The 14,400-nt window shown below is 49.7% G+C and overlaps 1 protein-coding gene across 3 annotated transcripts; it reads right to left on the bottom strand.

The window, feature by feature from the left end:
• Nucleotides 1-983: 983 nt before the first annotated feature.
• LOC117051575 (leucine-rich glioma-inactivated protein 1-like) lies at nucleotides 984-13,838 on the bottom strand. 3 transcript variants are annotated; one of them, XM_033158100.1, is made up of 9 exons: nucleotides 13,636-13,838; nucleotides 12,024-12,095; nucleotides 9,648-9,719; nucleotides 8,457-8,528; nucleotides 7,950-8,021; nucleotides 6,372-6,541; nucleotides 4,755-4,919; nucleotides 3,059-3,633; nucleotides 984-1,580 (listed from the first exon to the last, which is right to left on the bottom strand). In XM_033158100.1, exons 1-9 carry the CDS (start codon nucleotides 13,827-13,829, stop codon nucleotides 1,275-1,277), a joined length of 1,698 nt encoding a protein of 565 aa, XP_033013991.1. In that variant the 5' UTR covers nucleotides 13,830-13,838; the 3' UTR covers nucleotides 984-1,274. The 3 variants fall into 3 exon arrangements, with proteins under 3 accessions (XP_033013991.1, XP_033013992.1, XP_033013993.1); XM_033158101.1 differs by having other exon boundaries at nucleotides 3,059-3,567; XM_033158102.1 differs by lacking the exon at nucleotides 9,648-9,719.
• Between the last annotated feature and the right edge of the window lie 562 nt (nucleotides 13,839-14,400).

Below are 14,400 nucleotides of genomic sequence, written 5' to 3'. Positions count from 1 at the left end.
ACTGGAAGAAGGTTGATGTAATTGAACAGCATGCTGGTTATTTACAGGTAAAAGGATAAATGCTGTACTTAAGATGCATGGCATATCTCCCTGGAGCCTTTCCCAGTTCTGTAGTAGTCTCTGCTCACCCATCCTACCAATGAGTCCAGCGTACCCTGTGCCCCCTTGGCTTTCTCCCCCTGACCCACATCAAAAGGAGCAGGGATGCCTCATGTGCTTGAAAGCTAAGCTTGTGCTTTAGTTGTGCTTTAAGAACCAGACACTGTGTAGTGCCTAAAAATATTCAAAAAACCATAAGACTGAAAACGGCCATTAAAAACACATTTGTTGCAACCCAGCAGTCAATAATTGCAGGTGTCTCATTCAATGCCATTGACACTTGCTTCCATAGAACCATACATGGAATTCTGCAGCTTGTCTCAATGGAAACCTAGAATGGGACTTTGCAGCGGCCTATTAAATGTCATGGATTTCAATGACATAGCGCAATCCTAGACCCAGATGTAGGTCCCATTGAGTTCCAAGGGTCATGCTCCCAGATAAGTGGGTGTAGGGTTGCAGCTTACCTTTTGCTGGATTGCACAAATTTCATTTAAAAAACAACAACCATGCATTTGAAAAGGAGGGGGGATAATTTGTAGTAAAAACAACAAGCAAGCAGAGAAAATAAGCAAGGGGTAACAGTTTGCACTGAACCCTTTTTAAAAAGACAATAAAAGTTGACATGGGGAGGGAAAACACAAGCCTTCATCCATGTTAGTGAGGAGAAACGGTATTTAAATGGAGAGCATCCATGCTTTAAGCGGGGGCGGGGGCGGGGGCGGGGGGGGGATGACCGGGTACAAAATTCAGATTGATTTTAAGCAAGGTTTGCCTCTCCAAATCTGCACGCCCCCATCTGTGAAGATGCTCAGTTTAGCCCCACTGCAAAGCACAGTGGGCTTTTGGTCCTGCAATCTCCAGCATCCTTTGTATTTTATTTTTTTAAAGCATTCTGTGGACTGTTCCTGATGCCATTACATTCACGTGCTAGTGAATTGTGGCTGTTCAGTTTGCCTGCCTTCCACCCACTGGCTAGCTGTTACCCAGTCCTCTCCACCCTTCTCTGCCGCTGGAGAATTGCACTCTCAGCAGCGTCTTGCTTCCTGTACTGCCTTCCTAGTAGTTGCCTCTGGCACTGCACTTCCTCCAGGGGCTGGCTCCTCTCCTGCCCTTCCTCTCCCCATGGTGGCTGCCTCTTATCCTTGACACCCCCAACCCCACCACCACCAGGCTCAGGCACTCTGATCGTTGATGACATGCCGGTAGATATGCGTTTGGCCCTTGAAGCTGGAGGCGATGAGGAAGTCCTGGTTGTCGATGTTGAGATGGGCAAAGGAGCGCGGGGCCTGGGTGCTCAGCTCTTGGAAGTGCTGGAAGAGCCCTGTGACGGGGTCGTAGAGGTACACTTTGCTGAAGGAGTAGTCGTTGCCTAGGAAGGCGTAGCGGTAACCGGCAATGCTCAGCGGCTGGAAGACCATGGAGCCGCGGGAAGGCATCTGCTGGACATCTCGGAACATGGAGCCGTCCCAGTGCATCACCTGCGGGTGGCAGAGAGCAATGTGAATTCAGGTGCCCTTGGAAATATGGAGACTCCAGCAAAGTGCAACACAGGGTTGGATATCCTCAGCCTTGGCCCAGGATACCTGAAGGAACATCTCCACCCCCATCGTTCAGCCTGGACACTGAGGTCCAGCTCCGAGGGCCTTCTGGAGGTTCCCTCCCTGCGAGAAGTGAGGTTACAGGGAACCGGGCAGAAGGCCTTCTTGGTGGTGACGCCTGCCCTGTGGAATGCCCTCCCATCAGACGTCAAGGAAATAAACAACTATCTGACTTTTAGAAGACACCCGAAGGCAGCCCTGTTTAGGATAGCTTTTAATGTTTGATGCTTTATTGTATTTTTAATGTTTTGTTGGGAGCTGCCCAGAGTGGCTGGGGAAACCCAGCCAGATGGGTGGGGTATAAATAAAATAAATAATATCATATTATCATATCCTACTTCTTATTGAGCCAAGAACTGTGTGATTGGTGTACTTTAAAAGACCTGTGACCAGGATAGGATAACAAATTCATTCATTTCTTACTAGTCACTAGAATTTGGGTAGTCCCATGTAGGTAACTGATGGGTTTGGGGCTGATAAGCCATGGTGTATTGGGTCAAGGGTAGGCCTTGTGCCTGGGTAGCTCCTTACTCCCTCGCATAAAGAACCACTCTTTGTCCTTTTCTGTATAAAGCACAACAGGTGCTTGAAGATGCTGCCATATCATAGTCTCCATTCTAAACACACTCAGTTTCTTCAACACAGGACCATCTCCACTGCCCTCCTCTGAACCGCAACCAATTTGTCTGCTACTTTCTTAATGTGCAGCACCCAGAAATGGGCACTTTACACCAGATGAGGTCTGGTTAATGTGGAATAAGTGGCATTACTTCTTTGCCATGGCTTGGAAACTGTGCTTCTACTAATGCAGCCTAATGTGTCTGAAAACAGACTTGAGGAGCACTCCATATCTACTTCCCTGCTCAGGGCTTCCTGTACCTCTAGGCTGCCAGGTTCAACACCCACCACACCTCAACATTCAGAAACATGCGGTGCTGTAAATGAGAGTGGACCAAGAGCAGTTTCAACACCTTTTCATCAAGCATAAGCACATTCCCCCACTGCAGGGGTGAAGAAACCCTGGCCCTCTAAACCAGTGTTACCCAAACTTGCTGTTTTAGGACCACAATTCCCATCATCCCTGAACACAACAGCTGTTTTAGGACCACAATTCCCATCATCCCTGACCATGGGCCCTGTTAGCTAGGGATGTTGGGAGTTGTAGTCCAACAACAGCTTGGGAGATTCAAGGTTGGGAAACCCTGCTCTAGGCATTGTTCAGCTACAACCGTCATTGTCCATGCTTGCTGGGGCTGATGGGAGTTGTAGCTATAGCAACATCTGGAAGACCAAAGATTCCCACCACCAGTCATACTGAGAAGCAAACTGGGACTTGGTGGCGATTCCGCCAGCCTCACCTTGGAGTCACCAAGGAATCGGGTCAGGCAAACGTAGACATCCTCCTTGACTTTGAAGTGCTTGACGGCATAGACATCGTCCATGTCGGGGATGTCCGTGCGGCGGACAAACTGCTGCTTATTCCACTGGTAAACGACGGGGCGCTGAGAGCTGCTGGCCAAGATGAGGTGGGGTTTGCCAGCAATCTCCAGGAATTCGGCATCTGTGTCACGATACCAGGCATGCAGAGACTGATGTGAGTAGAAGCCATGCCCATTCCAGCGGTACAGGGTAGTGGAGCCGGCCTTGGAGCTGTCGGCCATGATGAAATACCAGTCTCCCTCCACACGGAAAACCTCGATGTCGTTGGGCTTGCGGATGCGGGAGCCGTCAATGGCCTGCATGTGAACGAAGCCCCCCGCCGCTGCTTCGTGCCTCTTGTAGATGTGCGAGCCTCCGAACAGCTGAGCCACTACCACAAAGAGGTGGCCGTCGATCACCAGGGGTTTGCAGACCACCGTGGACGAGCCTAGGAAGTGGAGACGGTGTGGAGAGAACGAATGGTGACCTGCTCCTTTGCGTGATGTTAGAGAGGCTACAGTTGAAAGAAACAGCAGCTATGGAGAAGGCCCAATGGAACACAGACAAAATGGCGGACGGGTGGGGAAGTGTTCAGTGTCATACTACAGAGACATGGAGGTCTTCTCTGTCTTCCGTAAGAAGGGAAACATGAATGATCTTAGAGCTGGGTGATATCTGGTTTTCAACATCACGATATATTGCCAGCTAAACATCGTTTTAATACAAACACACACACACACAATATCTTTCTTATCTTTCTATCTATCATGATGTCTAAAATAAGGATGGAGCTATGTAAAGACATTGGGCTGGCTTCACAGTTTCCCCCCGCATTGTGATTTTTGCATGGCACACACACACACACACACACACACACACATCATGATTCGTGATATATTGCCAGTTCAAAAATTATGAAGCCTATATCGCAATACAGACCTCAAATTGGATGATATATTGATATATCGCCCAGCCCTAATGATCTTATTGGTTTCTTAGAGGATAAAAACACAAGTGAACCATAGAACACAGGTAGGGAACTTGCGCCCCCCCAGGTGTTGCTGGGCTACAACTCCCACCATGTCTGACCATTGGCCATGCAGGCAAGGGCTTATGGAAACTGGAGTCCAACAGTGTCTGGGGTGTGTGAACAGGTTCACGCCTCACACCTCAAACCCCAGCCAGACTATTTTACACTAGCAGCTACATCAGAGGCTGCTCTTCCCTTGCTGCACCTGGGACACAATGAGCCTTCCTACAAACATTAACTCTCAAGCTACTCTTTCCACGCTTTCTCCCACACTCATATATTGTTGCTGACCTTGCTGACTAATAAGGAGCAGAGAAAACCGCTTTTACTTTCTGACCATCTAGCCTAGTATTGTCTGCAATGATTGACAGCAGCTCTCCAGGGATTTGGGCAAGGGAACCTTCCCAGCCCTACCTCGAGATGCTGGGGATTGAACCAGGGACATTCGGCGTGTAACGCCGACGCCCTACCACTGGGCTAAAGCTCTTCTGCCTCCCAGGATGTAAGACAGGGTCTCTAATAGAGTCAGGAGAGGAAGTGGGTGCATAAAGGTAAAGGTAAAGGGACCCCTGACCATTAGGTCCAGTCATGTCCGACTAGCTCACCGTTAATGCTGGCATAGGTGCGGAATTTCCCGGCCACGTGGTCCCACTCCAAGAAGCTGCAGCGGCCAGTGAATGGCTGGGCAATGACCAAGTTCTGTTCCTTGTTGTTCATGAAGGTTTCTACCGAGAGCGACTGCTCAGGTAGTGTGTCGAAGAGAACAAGGTCTGCAGGAAAGAGGGTGGAGGTTAGAGCTAGAACAGGAAAGGACCTCCTCTGCTTCTATTTGCTTCCACTGTCCTGAGTGGGGACAACTCAGCTGGCTGAAACACTATCAATCTATACGGGCATGTTCCCCAGGCTTGCCTTAAATACCCACCCACCCACATCACAGGCTCTCTGTATTTATTTACTTACAGTACTGCTTTTAAACCCTCAGGCACACATTTCTTTATCTGCCTCTCAGAACTCTCTCTAATCAACTTTTTAAAGACATCTAGAGTCATGGACACCACATCTCATGGTGGCAAATCCCACCAGGTGACAAAAGTGTTTCCTTTGGTCTGCCCTGCACTGATGCCCCTTAAATTCAATTGGACAATCCCAACTTCTGGTGCAGGGTTTCTCAAACATGGGTGTCCAGCTGTTTTTGGGCTACAACTCCCATCATCCCAAGCTAACAGGACCAGTGGCCAGGAATGATGGGAACTGTAATCCAAAAACAGCTGGAGACCCAAGTTTGGGAAACCCTGTTCTTGTGATTTGAAAGGAGAAAAGCTTCTACTCTAGCCTCTTTTCCCCTACACCACGCATAATCTTGATCATGTTTGTCACCCATGACAGCCAAGAAGAACCTAAGAACCATAAAAGGAGTTATCCTAGATCAGACCAAAAGGCTTGTCTCAGGGGTGAGGAACCTGTGACTCTCCAGATGACCCTGGACTACAAATCCCATCATCCCTAACTGCTGGCCATCCTGGCTGGGCTGATGGGAGTTGGTATCCCAAACCAGATGCCATTAAGAATCCCACAAGCAGGGCCTGAAATGCAAGGTGAAGCTGAAAACAACAGCAACAACATTTATACCCCACCCATCTGGCTGGGCAGCTTCCAGCAAAACATAAAATATAAAGTAAAAACATAATAAAATGATAAACATTAAAAAAAAACTCCCTGATACAGGGCTGCCTTCAGATGTCTTCTAAAAGATGTGTAGTTGTTCATCTCCTTGACATCTGATGGGTGGGCAACCTGACTCCCCAATCAGCACACACCTGCTATATGTGAAAACCATTGGTGCCAACTCCCTGGGTGCCCGAGCACCCATAAAATTCCCCATGAAGGGGCCATGCACCCACAAATTTCGGTGTCAGGGCCATGCATGATCCATGGCCCCAGGTGCCCTTGGTCGCGGAGCCAAGCTGGCACTCCTGGTGAAAACCATGACAGGAGAGCGACAGAAGAGAACAGACTGGAGTGGCTAGAATAAGAGGACAGGGAATCCCAAAAGAACTGTAGCAGGTGGGGGTTCTTGTTTATTTTGCGTATTTATATACTGCTTTGCATCAGACGAGACCCAAAAGTGGTTTACAAAATGCCTTGGGCTGTCATTGAGCGAAGGTGGAGGTGGAGATCCTCTTCCGGGTGGGGGAAGCGCAGGGGAGAAAGCGACGACCTACCTGTGGTGATGCAGTTGAAGCCTGCAGGGCGGAGCTCGCTGATTTTGGTGCGGTTCAGCTCCGGCGGCGACCGGCACTCCATGGGCTCCACCTGGGCGTTGGTCTCACCTAGCCACTCCACCAGCCATTTGAGTTTGCAGTCACAGTGGAAAGCGTTTCCCCGCAAGTCCCTGCCGGGAGAGAAGCCAGTTTGGGACCAGCACAAGGCTGAGGGTAGCCGAAATGTGGACCTAGGGCCAGCCAGTGTTATCATTGTTAGATTAGATTCCTGCATTGCTGGGGGTTAGACTAGATGACCCTCAGGGTCCCTTCCAATTCTACAATTCTATGGAGTTGCAGTTCAAAAGCTTCTGAAGAGCACCATAATATTGGCTATCCCTGCCGTCTTCCCTCCCCCCTCCCCCCACCCCCACCCCAGCCTTGCTCCCTCCCCTCTTACAGCATAGTCAACTTTTCTATCCTTTTGTAATTAGGTTAGGATGGTGAACATAGCTTGGGGTGGCACTGTTTTGAAAACTGTCGCTGCTTCAGCAGCTGTGCCCACAATTAGCCGAGCAAATTAATCTCCACCCGCGTGGAGCTTGTGACATTAGGTCCTCCCCTTTGGCTTTCCTTTGCAAGAGACTCCAATGCGCTTTTGACTGCACTCCTTGCCAGCAGCGGAGAGGTAACTGAATCACTGTGGGCTCTTAGAATCCAAGAATTGTAGTTTTAGAATGGATTTCACCCCCTGCAATGCAGGAATCTCCACTGAAGCACCCGTGGCAGATGGCCACCCAACCTCTGCTTTAAAACCTCCAAGGAAGGAGAGTCCACAACCTCCCACTGTCGAACAGCTCTTACTGTCAGAAAGTTCTTCCTAATGTTTAGCCGGAATCTGAAGCCACTGTTCCGAGTGCCACCCTCCAGAGCAGGAGAAAACAAGCTTGTTCCATCTTCCATATGACAGCCCTTGAGGTATTTGAAGAGGCCTGTTATATTTCCTCTTATCCAGACTAAACATACCCAGCTCCTTCAACCATTCCTCATAAGGCTTGGTTTCCAGACTCTTGATCTTCTTGGTCACCCTCCTCTGTATACATTCCAGCTTGTCAATATCCTTTTTAAATTGTGGCGCCCAGAACTGGACACAGTACTCCAGGTGTGGTCTGGCCAAGGCAGAATATGACTTCCCTATACTTCTGATGATGAAGCCTAAAATAGCATTAGGGGTTTTGTTTTGCTTTTTGCTGCTGCATCACACTGGCGACTCACGTTAAGCTGTTAGACAACGTTAGCTATTTCAAGAGCATTCCTTCTGACTTGTTCGGGAGGAGGTTAGATGACCTTGTGCCAAAGCAAATATCGCCCTGTGCCTTCTCATGCATTTCCCCCTCACTTTTATTATGGAAAGACATCTGATCTTTTGAGGGAAGGGGGTTAATAGCGCAAGACCACACAACCAACTCTAATGGTGGCAACCTGAATTTGCCAGGAAGCGACTGAATCCGACCCAAAATTAGTGACTGCCTGGAAGTGCCTTACATCCCCCATGTGTCCCATACCCACAACCCTCCTCCCCCTTAGCCCCCTACTCACACTGAAGTCAAAGCATCTAAGCCCTGGAACAGGTTCCTTGGTAAAGTCTGCAAGTTATTGTTAGCCAAATTCCTGTGAGCAAGAGAAAGGAGGGAAACTCTTAGAAGGAAGGCAACGTACACACCCTCAGTTTGCGGGGCTGGGGGAGGAGAACATTGCGGTGGAAGTGAAGGAAGCACAGTTTAAATAAAGGGGATATGTATTAGGAACCAACAGGGTCTGCAAAAGACGTTTTGCTACTGGTCAGGAATGATGGGAGTTGGATTTGGGGGGGGGTGTTGGGAGCAGTGAGGGATGATGAGAATGGTCCGGGGATGCTGGGAGCTGGAATCCAACATCATATGGAAATCTGGTGTTTGGGGAAAATGCAAGGAAGTGTAAGGTGGAGAGAAGGAGAGGGCAAGTATGGAGATGTGGGGCAGCTGGATGCCATGTTGGGCAGTGAGATTGTTTGGGTCTGTGTTAAGGGCTAGATTGGGATTAGGAGTCAGTCCAAAAATCACTCACAGGTAGAGGAGGTTCTTGAGACCTCGGAAGGCGTTCTTAGAGATTGCTTCAAGCCTGTTTTGCTCAATGAACCTACAAGTGGAAAGAACAAATTGGGAAGACAGCAGTGGAGAGACAACTAAAGGGGAAACAAGGTAGCCAGTCTCAGAAGTTTAATGGTGATATCATGGCTTCAAGGGATGGAGCAGGGATGGGGAGCGAAGGGGGTTAGAAGCCTGAAATGGCAAGTCTTATCTATATGAGCTGCTGTGTTGGATCCAGGCACAGCAGCTCATACCTTCCTATCTCACCTCTCTCACACTCTGAATTCCTCTCTTGCTTCTGGCTTAGTGGCAAACCATAGCTTAGTGGCCTGAACCAGACCAATCCATGGTTGGTGTAAGCCACAGTTTTCCTACAAACCACAGTTTTGGACCGGGTTTGTATTCCTGGTTTGTTGAAGGCAATTTGTGGTTTGCCCAGACCACAGGTTCCCCAGTTCGGATGTAACAGCAAACTGTGGATTGCTGCTACATCAGAAGGAAACCAGAGAGTGTGAGGAGCAGTGTGGAAGGTGTAGCAAATGTGCGAGCACAGAGGCTCTTTTACACGGTTCTTGGTACCACATCTGGTTTGGTGTCACATCTGAACTAGCCGAAAGAGGTTGCAAACCTATCTTTCACCATTATTATTATTATTATTATTTTAAGTTTCTGTACCACCCTTCATCCGAAGATCACAGGGCAGTTTACAATATAAAAGCACATAAATACATACCATAACAACAAACAAAACCAATATCCACCCCCCAGTTTAAAAGGCCATATAGATTGTTTAATTAGCCTATTATTATTATTATGTTAATGTGCATAATTTCTGTTAATTTATTAAATCAGACCATTATGGACATTTAAATCAGCATGTTTGCTTTCAAAAAATTCACCTATGTAGTCTATGGAAGTGTACTTAAAGTTAAGCGAGGATTAAGTATAAAAATTTAAGCCTAGGAGATTAGTCAACTAGGGAGATCTTTAATAAGTTGCCTGTCCTATTTTAATATGGATTCACCTCCTAAAGTGACTCAACCTTGCCCCTAATATCCATCCCAACCCCTTACCCTCCTGGGTCATTTATGCCTCTCCCCACTCCACCTCACCCCCAACGCGCATGGCTGCCCCCAACCCTCCCATGATGCCCCCCCTGCACACTCACAAGTATTCCAGGTGTATGAGTCCCACAAAGGCGTCGTCCCCAATCAGTTCCAGGGAGTTGTAAGTGATCAAGCTAGGGGTGGGGGATTGGGGGAAGAAGCAGGCAGGTCAGACACTGGGGCATACAACGGGGACGGTAACCAAGTCTGGGATGGAAGACAGGGAGCAAGGCTTGCGTCCCAAAGAGTTGTATCTTGCATCAAGGTGCCCTCTAGGTTTGGGAGGGCATGGTAACAAGGTTTACTGTCGCTACTATCCAAAAGAGTTAAAGCACACTCACAATCTGGTGTTCATATGGTGGGCGAAAGAGGACCCAGTGGGGAGGATCCCACTAGTACCAAGACCTTGGTCTACCTGCAGCTGGAAGGTCATGAGGAAAGAAAGGGGCCTGCCAATCACCCCTTAGCTGTAATGGGGAGATCCAGTGGGGTGCCCAGAGTGTTATGGCAGAGCATCCTGCACCAGCCCCCCCAATTGCTCTTGTCATTAGCTAGAGCTCAGCACATGGGTGTAGCCAGGATTTCTGTTGTGGGGGTGAGACTTTTGTTGGTTGGGGGCAGAACCAACGTGATTGGTCAGTTAGTTAAGTATTTCTATTGTTTTACTTGATCGGGGGTGGCATCTGTCCCTCCTGCTACGCCCATGGCTCAGCAGGGTTTGGCCCCAAAATCTGTTCTTCAACCCAAGGGATCAAGGTTGGAATATGTGACAGAATGACAGAGAAAACAGTGACTTGGAGCATGCACAGAATATGCATTTCTCTGTAGAACATGTACGGGCAATTTCTACCCACACACCTGCACTTAGGGGGCTTCCAGATCAAAGGTTCTGGATTCATACGGGTACCTCTCTCTCCCCCCCCCCTCTCTTTCTCTCTAATTAAGCACTGCCATCATGCCAATGAAAAGTTTCCTCCACTCTGCACCGGTGCAGATTGGAATGAAGGCCTCTGCTCACTATTTCCATTCCACTTGGCTCTACTTGCGGTGCGTGAGATCTCTCACCCACTCCTTAAGCAGGAGTAGGGCACAAGCAAGTATCCGTGAAAATGATGTACAAATACAATTGCACAGATGTGAGAAAGACATGCTCACGAGGGGCACACACAGACACACCAACGGACACCATCACATGTACTGCAAAATCAAGTGTCACCACTAACCCACAAGCCTGATCTCATGAAACGGTACAAGTTCCCTCCTGAAATCCACACTCACAGGAGCATCTGCAAACAGTCACTGATAAGGCAGATCAATTTCAGGGCTGTTGTTGTTGATTAATGGTTCAAGTTTAAGCCAATTAACTGATTGATGAGTTGATGAAATCTGCATTAATTTGCAGAAAGATAATGTTTGTTCCAAATAAAAGCATATTTAAGACAATGCACACATTTGTTGCAACAGACATTGTTTTTGGAGAGGCATTCTGCCTAAAGTCTCTTACACTGGAGAAAATGCCTCTTTTGCGATGTTACTTGTATTAAAAAACAACAACCCTGAGCACCTTTTACTCCCTTCCAATGACCTTTCTAACTGACAAATTGACTAAACCAGCCTTCCAAATCTGTTGTCCTCAAGATATTGTTGTACTCTAACTCCCATCAGCCCCCAACCACCATGGCCAATGGTCAGGGATGATGGGAGTTGGAGCCCAAAACATTTGCAGGCCATCAGGTTGGGCTAGAGAAGACAGCTAGGTGGATAGATTCACATAGTTCTGGGGAACTTTTGACCCACCGGATGTGGCTGAACTATAGGCGACTATGGGGTTGCAGTGCTCATCTTGCTTTCAGACCGAGGGAGCCGGCGTTTGTCTACAGCTTTCCAGGTCATGTGGCCAGCATGACTAAACCGCTTCTGGCTCAACTGAACACTGTGATGGAAATCAGAGAGCACGGAAACACCATTTGCCTTCCCGCCGCAGCAGTACCTATTTATCTAATTGCACTGGTATGCTTTCGAACTGCTGGGTTGGCAGGAGCTGAGACAGAGCAACAGGGACTCACCCCATCGTGGGGATTTGAACCGCCAACCTTCTGATAGGCAAGCCCAAGTGGCTCAATGGTTTAGACCACAGTGCCAACTCCCATCAGACACAGCAAGCTCAGGGATGACAGCAGCTGTAGCTCAGTCACATCTGGAGGGCCAAAGTTTCACCACACCTGCTCTGTGCATATCCACTTGAACAAAGCAAGAGGCAGTGAAATGGTACAAATCGACCTAAGGAGATTCGCCATCACTGGGAGACACACAGGCTGAAAGGGAGGTTTACGGGAACAGCTTCTCATGTGGCTCACACGGATGGAGAAAACAAAAGACATGCCAGGCATTGTCTATCCACACACACCACTCACAACCGAGGTGTCAGGAATCCTTACAGCAGCTGGAGAGATGGCACCTGTTGAAAGCTGCCAGCTAAGATCTCGGTAAATCCTGAGCGAATTAGAGACCTGCAGAGAGAGGGAGGAGCGAGAGAGGGAGGAAAGAGAAAGGGGTGGGGGGTGGAAAGTGGATGATGTGAGGAAAGATGTCAGCTGCAGGCAGCCTGGCAGCACCAGCAAGCCCCATGAAGGATGACACAGTCAGCCCCAAACTGAGCCTGCCCAGACTTGAAGGAGCTCAAACCCCAAAGCATCCTGACCACAGAACTCCAAAAAAAAAAAAAAAACACCAGACTTTCAAAGCCCAAATGTCCTTGTCTTCCCACCACCGCCCATTTAAAAAAAAAACCTTCATTGCTGCACAGAGAGAGCTCAGCTGAAATCCGCCTCTGTTTTTTATGCAGCAGCTAGAGTGGTTGTGTGCTTCTGTGGAATGTCTCTAAGCTTTCCTGGAGTACACGTTGCTTTTCAACCTATGGTTCCTGTACTCACTTCCAAGGGTCTCCAGGGAACTGCATGCCCGCATCTCTGCAACAGCAGAGCAATCCCTGTTTTCACCTGCAAGTTATCTTTCCAGTGGGGGGGGGGCGGCGGGCGCTTGAGGCACACCTAGGATAGACTCTTGTCCTGACCCTTGGATGCCACCGCTGGAGGTAGCAGCTGGGCTGTGTAGCATCCATTAGAGGTGTTGCTCTAGGGAACAGGAGGCAAGGGATCCACGGTCCTGAGGGCACATTCTTGGGCTCGCCAATCCAGTACAATTTGGGAAGGAGATGATTATTCTCCCCCACACAGCGCTGGGTCCCCGAAACCTTCCAGATTCCCCACAGCTAACTGCCAAGGATCCACCATCACTGCACCATACAGCCATGTGGGGAGGGGAGAAGCAGGGCATCCACCTTTACATGCTGCCAAAAATCATTTTGCAATTAGAAATGAATAAATATGCTAAACGATGCCAAGCAGGAAAACCGACATCCAGCCAGAACTATTGGCGGGGAGGGAAATGGAGGGGGGGGTGAGCACACCCCAAGGGCTGGTTGCTGATTCTCACAGGCAATAACCCTCCCCAAGGTGGTGGCCCCATGTCCAGGGTTCCGATGTGGGGAAGAGAGGACAGTTAAAAAAAAGAAAGAAAGACATTAACGTTTCTCTTTGGAAGAGTCCCTCCCCTATCCTTAAGGAGCTGTTTTTCGAAGGCTGGTGGGGCAGGGGAGCCGAGTGAAATTGAGAGGGTGGGGGAGTCAAGGGGGTCTGTAGATAGCACCCCTCTCCTCTAAATTATTCAAGTCCTGGCCCCAAACTTTTTAGGAGATGAACCCCCTAGCCCAGCCCCTCCTCAATGAACCGGAGCCACCCCGAATCAAGTGCAAACCTAAGCAAATTATCTATCTATCTATCTATCATCTATCTATCTATCTCCTTTTTAACCCTCTGCTACCCACCTTCTTCAAGCAAGGGGTGCTGGACGATATGCATGTATTTGGCCTGCGTGTAAGGGAAAGGGAAGCGGGGTTTCTGCGTGGAGTGGGGGGCGACATTCCCCAGCCCCTCCACCGCCTCCAATCCCCCCCACCTGCACCCGCACCCCGGAGAGAAGGTCGCTTACAGGGAGAAGAGGTTCTGGGGCAGGTCTCGTGGGATCTCCTTGACCCTTTCGCAGATGGCCGTGTCCTTGAAGCAGGTGCAGCCCCCCGGGCACTTGCGCTTGGGGTACTTTCGGCCACCGCTACCCGACCCGGCCAGGAGCAGGAGCAGCAGCAGCGGGGCGCCGGCGCCGCCGAGCCCCAGGCGCCAGCCCATCCTCCAGCCTCGCAGCCCGGCCGGCGGGGCGCCTTCCCGGCGGCGGAGGTTCTGTTTTTCCCGCTCGCGCAAAGCGACCGGCCGAGTCCGCGTGGGCCCTAATCCCGAGGCGGCAGCGCCTTGCTCCGCGCTCCCGCCGTCATGGTCTCGCCGGCCTCCGCGGTGGCGTGCAAGGCGCCCTCTCCGCCGCCTGAGCCTGGATCCGGCAATAGGTCCCTTTTCGACTCCCTTTCGGCGGCACAGAGGCTCCCGGGTTACCGCCGCCTGCGGATCTTGCAATCCGCTTTGCCTGCCTGCTGCTGCTGCTACTGCTGAGATTGCTGTGATCGGTAAAGATATAAGTGCATGTATATATATAATCAACCGATTTCTCCACCTAGGAGGGAAACGAAATAGAATCAGCTAATCGATTTGGGGCTGATAGGAAAGATCTAACCCCAAACAGCCATTCCTCTAACGTGCATGCAGCCGTTGCACCCGTTTTCCTCTTCGCTCCTTCCTCCCTTTCTCTCTGCTCCGCTCTTGTCTCCGCAGATACATCACCGCCGCGTGTACACACACACACACACAC

The sequence above is a fragment of the Lacerta agilis genome, chromosome 8, assembly GCF_009819535.1.
Source record: "Lacerta agilis isolate rLacAgi1 chromosome 8, rLacAgi1.pri, whole genome shotgun sequence".
NCBI lineage: Eukaryota > Metazoa > Chordata > Lepidosauria > Squamata > Lacertidae > Lacerta > Lacerta agilis.
The sequence above is the reverse complement of the archived record's forward strand: the minus strand, read 5'-3'. Positions and strand labels throughout refer to the sequence as shown.